The 11,995-nt window shown below is 33.1% G+C and overlaps 2 protein-coding genes across 2 annotated transcripts; one reads left to right on the top strand and one right to left on the bottom strand.

The window, feature by feature from the left end:
* Nucleotides 1-2,576: 2,576 nt before the first annotated feature.
* On the bottom strand, nt 2,577-5,281 carry TRIADDRAFT_23415 (uncharacterized protein; the record flags this gene model as incomplete). The annotated part of the gene is made up of 15 exons (XM_002111382.1): nt 2,577-2,721; nt 2,807-2,861; nt 2,973-3,060; nt 3,188-3,253; nt 3,361-3,472; nt 3,571-3,633; nt 3,752-3,776; nt 3,860-4,004; nt 4,089-4,192; nt 4,293-4,356; nt 4,434-4,505; nt 4,586-4,641; nt 4,704-4,731; nt 4,929-5,045; nt 5,204-5,281. Coding segments are annotated over 15 exons (1,218 nt in total), but the record flags the coding sequence as incomplete, so codon positions are not given.
* A 2,407-nt stretch (nt 5,282-7,688) lies between these two features.
* On the top strand, nt 7,689-10,896 carry TRIADDRAFT_50163 (uncharacterized protein; the record flags this gene model as incomplete). The annotated part of the gene is made up of 12 exons (XM_002111885.1): nt 7,689-7,813; nt 8,789-8,918; nt 9,081-9,139; nt 9,278-9,389; nt 9,484-9,513; nt 9,589-9,636; nt 9,786-9,900; nt 10,018-10,089; nt 10,176-10,334; nt 10,431-10,540; nt 10,699-10,762; nt 10,838-10,896. The coding sequence occupies 12 exons, from the start codon at nt 7,689-7,691 to the stop codon at nt 10,894-10,896; spliced, it is 1,083 nt and encodes a 360-aa protein (XP_002111921.1).
* Between the last annotated feature and the right edge of the window lie 1,099 nt (nt 10,897-11,995).

The raw sequence follows: 11,995 nt of genomic DNA, 5'->3' as shown, positions 1-11,995 counted from the left end.
TTATGATATCGTTGTTAATTATTTTAGATTTTAAATTTAGGAAGCAAGTACTTCGATTCTAGGTACTATGAATTGATACGTTATATCTGAATTCCCTTTCTAATGTTATTAATGAGGACTTTTCATATCTTTACAAGTATGTACTTTACTTGATAAATACTGAAGAACAGTTCTTGTTTTATTTCGTTCCATTCCGCTCAGGATAATACCCGTTTAATTCATTAAGCCACTTACGACTTTATGTAATTATGAAATTTTGACGTACATGGATATATCAATTTAGTACTACTTTACTATCTTGAAAGCATTACACTTCCTATTCATGCTTCATTTAATCACATGCTTAAAATCTTCATAATCTTTGCCTAAAATAATATTATGTTAAACTGAGTCAAGTATTATCAACAGCATGTTCAACTTTATTTGACTATTTACATCATTAATCTAATATTCTTCATGATAGCTCATCATTGATGAAAATTCCTACATCTCATTTTTTCTGGTCATAAACCATTTACTGCATCTAAATTTAAAAAGAAAAGGATTAAATTGTTGATTAGTTTATGGTTAAATTTATTTCTTTTTATACTAATTTTAGAATCTGATATTATACTATAAACTCAATTCTGTATACTTTCACTAGTAATTTATAATGCATTTCTTCATTGCTTCAAATTATTCATGATGCAAGATAATGTTTAATGTGTAATAATCTTGCAATCCTTTAAATCTACCTGATAACATTGCAATACTCAATGTCCGCTTTTAAAAATTTATTCACTGTGCTGATTACGTTAGCTTCAGTACGAGCCACTTAAGTCAATTTTGCTATATTTACATGTAAGAATGCTGAATTCGAATTCTATCTGGGATATGTTTCTAGTTATTTAATATTAAATTGTGCCCATGCATCTTCAACCATTTGCAATATTTAAATTAGAATAAAAGGCAAGCTTCAGGTAAAACGGTCAACGAGAGCATCTACATTTCTAGCTAAAGTTATCTTTATAGATACGCTAACATTTTGCATATCGTAATTTGAGTAATCTGTAACAACGCATTCATTACTTATATCAAATAATGATGCTAGTGCACAGAAATCTCTATAGAGCTGTTACGTAAACGTATTCTAGTACGTATACTGCATGTATGCAGCGGCTTCATGCCACTACTATGTGCCTAAAAAGAAAGAAATAGTGATTGTCTCTTCAATTATTTTACTATCATGCGACTAGATGCTCGATATGAAAATATTTGTCGTACACTATTAATACTTTTATAAAGCTATAACAAATTCAAAGTTAAAATGATTTATATTGATCTTGCTAAATTATCGAAAGATTTCTCTCTTTTATTATTTTGAAGGAAAAACTTATAGCTATTATAATACCAATGTACATATTTCTATGCATAAACTCTGAGAATATTATCTGGTCTTACTTAATTACTATCGTCATAAATGATGCCGTTATAAAAATACATTGGTCGGATACATACAATACAATCGCAGTACATTAATTAAATCAGTTTTGTGAATACTAAATTGATTTAGTATCACATTAATAAAAATCGGTTGCAAAGTTGTAAGCATCATCGGAATCATTCATAGCGTCAGGATCTTTTTCAGGATTTTGTTGTAATAGTCTGGCTTCTAAGAAAAGAACAGTAAGTTAGATGAGATTTTAAGTCGAACTGAGTTTAGACAGAGATCACTACTAATGCAATTAATAAAAGCCGGCCAACCCTGTCTACGAGTTTCTTTTCGTTGTTTCTTAAGTTGCTATATATTAAAATGCATTTTATTAGTTACCAATTACAGATATTTAATTAAACAAGATAATGGCAATACAACTATTTTAGATACAGTAGCGATAATGTATACTGTCGAATATACCAAGTCACTTACTTTTTTTCTCAGCTTCTCGATTGGAATATTTGATGTACTAGGAGAATTGCTAGTTCCTTTCTGTTTGACTAAGGGTTCAGATAGCGATTTCTTCGGCCGTATCTGAACAGTCACTAACTCATCTTCGTTCTATAGATATAGCATATTTTTACAACGTATACATTAAACCCTTTACGATACTCAGTTAATATTTTCAAGCTGATGTTACTCAGTGTAATACTGCACTAACATTGTCATCGACTTCGTCTTCCGACATAGACATTGCCTCTTCATCATCATCATCATCATCACTATATTCATCTTGCTATTATAATTATTGATTGCAGAAAAATTTACTTAATAAAAAGTACTTATAAAAAATATTCGAATGCATCCGGTTGTTCCGGATAGAAAGTAGCTACAGTTTGTATGCAACGGGAGTTCTTACCGATCCAATACTCTCTTCATCAATTAAATCATTAGGATTTAATCCTACCGCATCTGTCATCTCTACATCAGTTTCGATAGCCAGATCTAAACAACAACAAGATTACATATACTGTAGCCCCAATTTGACTTATATGTTGTTATTGAGGCAAAAAATTTGTGCATTACCTCGTAAATTTTGTCTTTCATCGTTTAATAAAGTATTCTACAAAATAATAACAAGATAATATTAGAGACTATCTATTCAAAGATGGATTAACGTCCTGGTTATTGTTAATGCGGAACTAACAATATCAAAGGCTTGACTCCATTCAGTGACAATCTCAGCAGAAATGTGGGAAGGCAGTTTATGTTGCTCCGGTGGGTGCGTATAGTAGGATATCTTTCCACTGTCATCAGTAGTAATATGGATTAGTTATGCAATATAAAATCAGTTCTAAGATAGCAAATATGTAAGTCTATTTTTTACGCAACCTATTCCAGTCGGTAAGAATACTTTTAGCGGCAGCCTCAACGTTTGGAATTCCACCTAAATTATTAATACTGACTTAGCAAAATTGCAGTCTATACAGTACTTTTCGATTAAGTAATTATAATCGATATAGCATCTAAAAGTTAATGTGATGACATCAAATGATACCTTTCTTTAGTCTGCCCAGTCGATGCGCAAGAAGAGACAGGAAATCATTAACATTATTATATTCAGGAATACAGTACTTTTCCATAATCTATATCAGTAATTGCGTTAATTAGTCGGCATCATGGATATATAGGGCTTGATACGAATCGTCATGTAGGTGCCGTTAAGTTAAAATAAGGTCATAAGAGAATGTATAAAATATCCTAATTTCATACCTGTTGACGGTTACATCTTTTCAAGATAGCTTCTACAGCAGGGATCGGATCTTGGACTTCATCCAGCTAGAAAGTGAACAGAAAACAGAGGAAACTATATAATTTTCTAAAGAGTGATACGCGCGTAACATAAAATCGGTAGAGCTATGGATGATTTGTAAAACCATTTATACCTTGACACAATTTCTTAAAATTAATCCAGTATTGTCATTGCGCTTGCTCATAACAATTCCGGGGCTATCTAATAACTTTATGTGCTTATCTAAGTTGATTTCTTGCATATTCCTGATAAAGAAATTTTGCATTAGATCATTGTCAAGTTTATTGCTTGTGTAGAGTCACTTTGAAGATGTAAAAATCAAGTAAACAAGGTGAATACTAACTTTGTTACTCCTGGCTCTGATCCGACTGTGCATGCTCTAGATCTTTTCAAGCTATTGATAACACTAGATAGAACGGCAATTTATCAATAAAGATAAAGTTATTACTACAAATACAACAAAATTTATAAAGAGCTAAAAAAATTGAAAATTCAGAAAGCATAGATATGAAAGAGTATTATACCTGCTCTTTCCAACGTTAGGCAATCCTGATAAGTAAATCAGTTTAGTAAGAGATTGTTCATATCGAGGTCGTTCATTAACCTTTACATTATTTACTTGGCTTACTTACCGACAACACCAACCGTAATTGAAGTTTTCAAGCCTAAATTACGGCAGTAATTAGACAATAATTTCATGAGAGTATCTGCTCCATAGCAAATACTTGCATTTAATGAATTTTTTGAAGCTGTGGTGACAGCAACTTTACTCCTAGCCTGATAACAAGTTGGAGAGATACGTGAGTATCGATGATAGCGGCACAAATTAGATATGTATAACTAAAGAGTCAGGGTTCTTACAATATGATCTTTTTGAGATTGAGTTGATGCTTTAAAGGCTATGGCTGGTAGCTCATTCCTGAGATACTTAAGCCATTTTTCGATATTATCACGAGGAATTAAATCTTATAATAACACAATTTACCCAAATAGGTTAGAATGAATGAATCAATACGTAGCTCCAGATAAAACTTTTAATTTGCATCATCATTGTGTTTTTCATACCAATTTTATTTAATAGCAATACTAGTTTCTTTTTAGATCCAGATGAAAAAATAGCACGTTCTACCTAATTTTTTTTAAAGTTAATAAATAGATTTATAAAACTTAAGGGTGATGAATTCCTAATTATATAGTAGATAATACCTCTAAGCATCTGCACCCAAGTGGATCACGAGCATCTAATACTTGTAATATCACATCAGCTGCTTCAACAACCTGTAGAAAAATTTTAGAGGAGATCCGATCAGATTATAGTGCATAAAAAATAGTTAGGTATTAGTACTTCTATCATGAACCTTTTTAAATTCTTTGTAATATTGCTTCCTAGATTGTTCTATAAAAAAAAAATGAGCTATATGTTAAACATTCCGCATATACTTATCCAAAAAATAGAAGAAAAGGGAATATTATGACATTTTTTATTAGAATCTTGCATTGAATGCTAGTATTGCTATTATAATTGCAATTTGGATCTTACCAGTAATTTCATTCTGTCCGTTGTTTGCTTCCTCGGCATTTTGTAATACCTAAATAATTTTAAAATAGAGTTTAGAGATGTTACTTATAATGTGGAATTGAATTTTTGGGGTATACTTGTATTGTAATTAATATGTTAGCTACCGTAGCAGAAGTGTATACCCTATTATTAAATTCTTCAGCTCGGCGTTCAGCATCGGCTTGTATGCTTTTCAAGTCTCTACGTTTACTAAGTTCTTCATGTCTTTCTAACTTGCGTCTCTCTCGATCTTGTTCAATCTACAATATTTCCCATTCCCAGTATATTCAGTGATTGATAGTATGCATCATTGAGGTATATTTATTAATTACAGATATTACGACTGTAATATTTTGTATCATTAACGTTGTTAATGAATGTACTGTACCTTAGATTGACTAATAAATTATTATCCTACCCGTAATTTTCTTTCTTCCATTTGACGCAGTAATTGCTCCTTGAAAGGATACAAATTAGGTATTCCAGGATCTTTCTTGGATCCTATGTTTATGGATACCACACGTTAAAATTATACTGTATAGGGAAAGCTTCAACTTTAGTCCTATGATAGTGACACAGAGGTTCACTGTTGTTCTTGTTATATGCAATTATACTGTAGATATCATGTTTGATTAGCAGTCTTTTGATGCAAAGGCAGTTACAGTACATGCAAGCTTCAATCAAGTGTGGGCAATTGGGTATCTATCAAAAGCTCCTGTTTACATGCATTCCATTGAAGATTACAATAGTGTCCTACCCTTTTTAATACCCTTCTTTGCTAGCTCTTTGGCAGCTTTCTTAACTTTTCGCCGATGTTCTCGAACCTTTTCAACGTAATAAAATAGTGTAAGAATGGTAGATATTGGCTAATTAACTGATCATAACTTTGGAAATGATCATCACCAACGTTCAATCTTTGCATTTGCTAGCTACACGATTGTAGTCTGAGTTACTCCATTCTACGGTATCAGACATTCAAGTGAGTAAAATATCAATTTCATTCATAAGCACAGGCATAAAGGATTGCCTTGATGACAGTAAAACTTGATAACAATAACACAACTGTAATTTGTCATTTTGAAGTGAGCATGTCGATGTGATGGTTCTCCTTCATTCTTAACCTCTGCAAATTACTTACGTTATGCTCCACTTTATATCGTTTCCTAGCTGACAAACGCTTGCTTTGCTTTTCTAATGAAGCGAAAGACAGATAAATACTAATTATAACATGATTATCTATGCAGTATAGTGCTTATCATCATTGAGCTTACTTCCTCTGGCCATTTTTCCTCCTTTAATTTCTTACTCAATGACAATGTTGATAGATGTTTGCAGAAGCAAGGTAAGCAAGAAAAATTGATTTGGTCGGAATGGCTGGACTGGTGTTGTACCTGTACCCGGTTTCGCACATGTACTACAGCGTCCTTTTGACAGTGTCCAATGTACTGTACAATCATTTAGGTACTGTATAAATGGACTGTACGGTATTGTACCCAAAGTCCAGCAGTGAATGTAGTTGGGAATAGTGTGCAAAGTAAGCTGTCATCTCGATGACTATTCCCTTCTTAGTATGTTGGTCAGTATTACCTCGATAGTTTAGTAAGGGTGACACCTTTATGCAATAAGCCATTCCCTACTCAATGTGACTGGATGCAAGTGGGATGCTTGTAGGAGGAGATGTCATGAAAAGAGCGATCGCATAATATCAGAATAAAATACGCCATTAAATCAGTGACTAATGGGTAGTATTTCAATTTCACAGAAATGAAATCTTATCACTACTGCCTAGTAAGCCAGAATAAAATGTGATTGAAACATGGGTTAGAGTAAAATTGATGAATGAAGAGTAGTGTAGTGAGTGAAAAACTGCCATGCTTGATTTCATGAGTGTAAAACTGTGTCTTACTCACTTCAGTCAATTGGATGTTTTGATGGGCATACTACTGCAACCAATGGCGCAACGTATTTTGTTTATTTCTTGGTAAAATTATGGTCAAATCATGGTCAAATCATGGTCAAATCATGGTAAATTACAGTTGATGCTGTTATCCCGTAGGCTAGGTTTCGTATAGGAGGGATGATCCTCCAACAGTACAGTCTTGATACTCCTGTTGGCATGGCGTCACGTCCGTCCAGTCAGCATTAGTAGCTAGCACTAGAAGACTATACTATAAGGCGTTGAAAACCGTGTCCACAACTTATATGTATATATATATAATATATTGACTTCATCATCTAGACATTTTCCTTAGCTTTGCTTAGCTGATTTGTGCGGCACCAAGAGGTCTGGTTTATTCTCATCGCAGTAAGTATTAGATTGATTTAGGGTTGAAGGAATGATTTGTAGTGTAATGTTTGCATACCTAAATGCAAAACAATCCTTTATAGTGTATTATCAAGTGATTTACTTGGCCAATCTGGCACCAATCTATTTTCAACTTTCAACGGTAGTGTATTGATTTATTGACGTAACAGTAGATGCCGTAGTAAGCGTAAAAATAGACTACGTGAAGGAGAAATAAAAGTGGTATAAAAAGTATTATCATCTTGATTGGAGAGCATTCTCTATCTCATATTGGATTTCAAGCTTGCGATCTATCAATACAATTAGACTATGGATTGGACGATAGGGTAAAAGGAGGCAGTTTCTCCATTGCCGATACGTAGTAGAAGCAAGGCGCAATACTGTAGTGTCAACGACTCTACATATCGCAAACTACAACACAAGCGTTTGTTGACTCTAGTTCCACCTTTTAATTTCCTTCGACGGCTAATTGAATACGATAGCCCTCTTCAAGATGCATTCAATAGTACTGTTGATAAACTTCAACATGTTTATTAGCCTTAACTGTCAACTTTCATCTATTCTAGCCGAAAGGTAAAAGCGATTGCTAGGCAGCAAGATGGCAGAATCAGCAGAGATAAAGACAGACTACTATCGATGTGAGTTGAACAAAACAGTCTGGGAAATACCGATACATTATCAAAATTTAAGCCCAATCGGTTCCGGAGCATACGGACAAGTCTGGTAAGTTGTCGAGTTATACTATACTGTACAATAGGACACAGTAGAATAACTTGGGGAACAACTAGTTTACATTTTGTAGTATGTTCGATGCGATCGAGACGCAGTAGAATATCTATGATAGACACAAGAACGATAGCAAAGACTGTTTTGAGCAAGAAGCCAAAAGGAAAGGATATCACTTTACTTCTCACTTACGTGATGGTCAATGATTATTATTAAGACATTGTTTGCGTAAATAAGGCTTTTACATGGATGAACTTTTAATTACAGTACAGTACTGTACACGAGCAACAAAGTAATCCTTCACATAGTTTATATAGCAAGGCAAAAATATATCATATTCACTATGATCGGTATTATCCAGTCACTACGGTACAAATGATTCCCAGAATGTAAGGTGCACAGCTACCGTAGTTCTACAGAATATGTTGAAACCAATAAAGGGGCTATAAACTTATAGTGCTGTCCCAAATTAGCATAAGATTACAATAAATTTAGATCTGATCGTGCGACTTAATTAACAAGATATCATTGTCTTGGCCAAAATCATTCTCCATCTAACTGTCTATAAATCATGAATTTTACCCTAATAATTTAGATAATCTGATTGCAGCTAGATAGTCCTTGGTAGTAGTAAAATGAACCTGATTGAGGTATTAAAGTATGTTACAAGAAACTGCACTTCTTGTTTTATCATGTTGACTACAATTGATCACAAAACTACACTGTAGTTTATAGTTCTAGCAGGTTAAATACAGCATTTACCGTACATTGCAGTACAGTATAGTTGTCCCTCTCATTCCTTTAGTAGTCCATGATCATTGATAAGACTGAGGATTTAGCTCAACAATAGTACGCATACGATCACTTTTTACCGCAATTTGAACACAGCTGCATGTTTATTTTCAAGCTCAGGTAATTTAAATACAGTGCTTCATTGACAGACTGTGTAATTCCTCTACTGATAATTCACAGTTCAGCGATAGATACCCGTACCAATATTGAAATCGCGATTAAGAAATTATCACGCCCTTTTGAATCAAACACCTTCGGCAAAAGAACATTCCGTGAAATGAAACTTCTTATGCACATGAACCAGGAGCAGGTATTAGCCATTACTGGTTACAATAGATACAATAATAAACGTATTTTAACGCAGCACCTTATAAGGGTATACCAAATTACCAACCACTATCGATAGATTGTCTATCATACATACTGTACAGTATTGGCTATAAATCGATGCTATACGTTTCTGTCTGCATAGGTCATCAGTTTACTGGATACTTTCACACCGACTAGTGGACGGTCTAATTTTAGCGATGTGTAAGTTTATTCGTTTCTTGTCTTTTTAATTATCACAATTATTCATCATTAAATTATATTATAAATAAAATTACAAAGGCATTATTTATCATATTGAAGCTAAAGTAGCTGTTACTTTTATATTCATATTGCTTGTAGATATTTAGTTACTCCATTAATGGGAGCAGATTTAAATACGGTAATCAAATGTCAACCGCTATCTGATGATCATGTCAAATTTCTTGTTTATCAACTAATGAGAGGATTAAAGGTAAACTGAAAATTTCATTGGTTATTATATCGAAATATTTGACAGTGAATGAATTGTTTTTATTGAGTTAATGATTATTAACATTGCTTCTCAGTATATCCATTCCTGCAGGATAATCCATCGCGTGAGTTTGTACTTTCTTTCTACATAATATCATTAGGAAATTATACAGAGTATTGCATCAATTTTATCTCTATAGGACTTGAAGCCAAGCAATATCGCTGTCAATGAGAATTGCGAATTAAAGGTAATACTGTATGTTGATCAATTCTATTGTCACATACTAACGAAATCCAGCATCCAATAATGCTAATTATATTCATTCAGCTAATAATCCATATTAACTAGTCTTAGATAAGCCCAACACTTACCCTATTATATTATACTTATAATTAGATTCTTGATTTTGGATTGGCTCGTAAGGCGTCAGAAGAATTAACTGGTTATGTCGCTACAAGGTGGTATCGAGCTCCAGAGATTATGCTTAATTGGATGCATTACAATCAAACTGGTATTGAACTTTAATTGCATATGTTACTACTTTACTGTAATACATACAAAACAATCTTAGCTATCGCGTATTTGTTCATTGGACGTATATCTTAAAATAGTCTTTTCAAAATTTCAGTTGACATTTGGTCCGTTGGATGTATTATGGCGGAAATGTTAACATCTAGACCACTCTTTCCTGGAAATGATCGTAAGAATTGTGTTGATATCATTCGCTTGACGAAAATATTACTTTAATTATGGTTGCGGATGTACTTACGCATGCATCAACATTAGATATCGATCAACTTACACGTATCTTGGAACTGGTGGGATGTCCTTCGGATGAGTTTATTAGAAAAATTCAGAGTGAAGCCGCTAGAAATTATGTTGCCGGTATGCCTAAATTTCCAAGAAAAGATTTTTCGACGGTTTTTCTGGGAGCTAATCCGGAAGGTATATATACGCGTAGATTCACTGAATTGCGTTATTTAAATACATACGGGTACTTTAAACTACTCGTACAATAAATCCTTCTTGGTGAAATTATAGCCATAGATTTACTTGAAAAAATGTTAACTTTGGACTCCTCACAAAGAATCGATGCCATCGAGGCCTTAGCGCATCCTTATCTGGCTGAATATGCAGACCCAGATGATGAGGTGGGACAGCTCTTAATGTATATAGTGTATATCCAATGTAACTTTTATTCATGCTTGGATCGACGTTAACTTCATTTTTAAGGAATGACTTATTCAATACAAGGAATCTAAATTCTGCTATAAAAAATGTTACGTGATAAATTACTTTATATTTTCAGCCATCCGGAGAGCCATTTGATGAAGGATTTGAAGACTTGGAAATCTCTGTTGAACAATGGAAAGGTGTTTACAAAATTTAAATAGTATCTTGTAGTACCCAGATTAATTATGGCATTATTCTTATATTTAAATCTAAAGATATGGTGTATAAACAAATTGAAGAATTTAAAAGAATAAACCCTTCCGCAAGTCCTTAAACGTATCAATTATTAGGTGAGCATTAAAGAATTTCACGTAAATTTGTACTGTAATCACCGAGTAACTGTTAGAGGCTAACAACCAATTTAACATTATTTACTGCTGTAGATAGTTGATCCTTAATTATACTCGTAATATGAGTTCTATGTCAATTTCTGCTAAATAAGATATCTTTCACGGTTACTTTATAGGGAAATGGTTTCGTAAGCTTTTTAATGATGTTAGACGAAATATTTTTATCCGCTTCGATAAAACCCCGGTGGTAGTAATGACGTGTATTAGAATATACTATATACATAGTATGATCACTAAATAAGATCTGACGTAGCTATGAATTATACTATGAATATATAGGTATATAGTATAAATATATATATAGTATCGCATTTCTTTAACGCTGTAGTATTTTTTATACTTTTTTAACAATGTACGTATACAATACTTTAGATATCCAAACTTGCGAGAATGTTAGTTATTAATAGGCTCATTTACATCTAGGCATTATTTGATTTGCTCAAATATGTACTGCTACAAATAGCATCACGTATTCCTATCTACAAATGGTTATCTGAAACTAAGTGTAATATACAATCTAACGAATTATAATTATGCATACCGTATGTATTGACGTAAATCAGCACAAATGATGATTCTGTATTCCGTCATAGAATTGTATTTGTTGAATTATAAATTTGGTTCCTTATTGCCGCACATTTTTTTAGCTTGATTATGCCCTACGCCCTTTAATTCTTCTGATACTTTTATCTTTTAACGTTGTATGTTTCGGGAAGCAGCGATTCTTAATGTGAAATCGATTCAAATAAAAGTTATACAGTACCTTGAAATAGTATTGTTATCCTTCAGCCTGTATACATAAGAATTCAATAAGATTATCAAGTCCGTGATGAGATAAATAGATTGAAGAACGATTTAATGCGTTAAGCTATTGGCTGGGCTAAAAATGTCGGCACATCATTCCGAAGACTGTACAATTAACTCTGAATAAAATTAATAGCCTACTGTATCCCTAATTGATGTTTTTTGGAGCTAACTGAACAAGCAACAGAATAAATACTGCCTCGCATTCAGTATACGCAT

Source organism: Trichoplax adhaerens, genomic scaffold (assembly GCF_000150275.1).
Source record: "Trichoplax adhaerens TRIADscaffold_4 genomic scaffold, whole genome shotgun sequence".
In the NCBI taxonomy this organism is placed as follows: Eukaryota; Metazoa; Placozoa; class Uniplacotomia; order Trichoplacea; family Trichoplacidae; genus Trichoplax; species Trichoplax adhaerens.
This window is presented reverse-complemented; position numbering and strand designations above follow the sequence as displayed.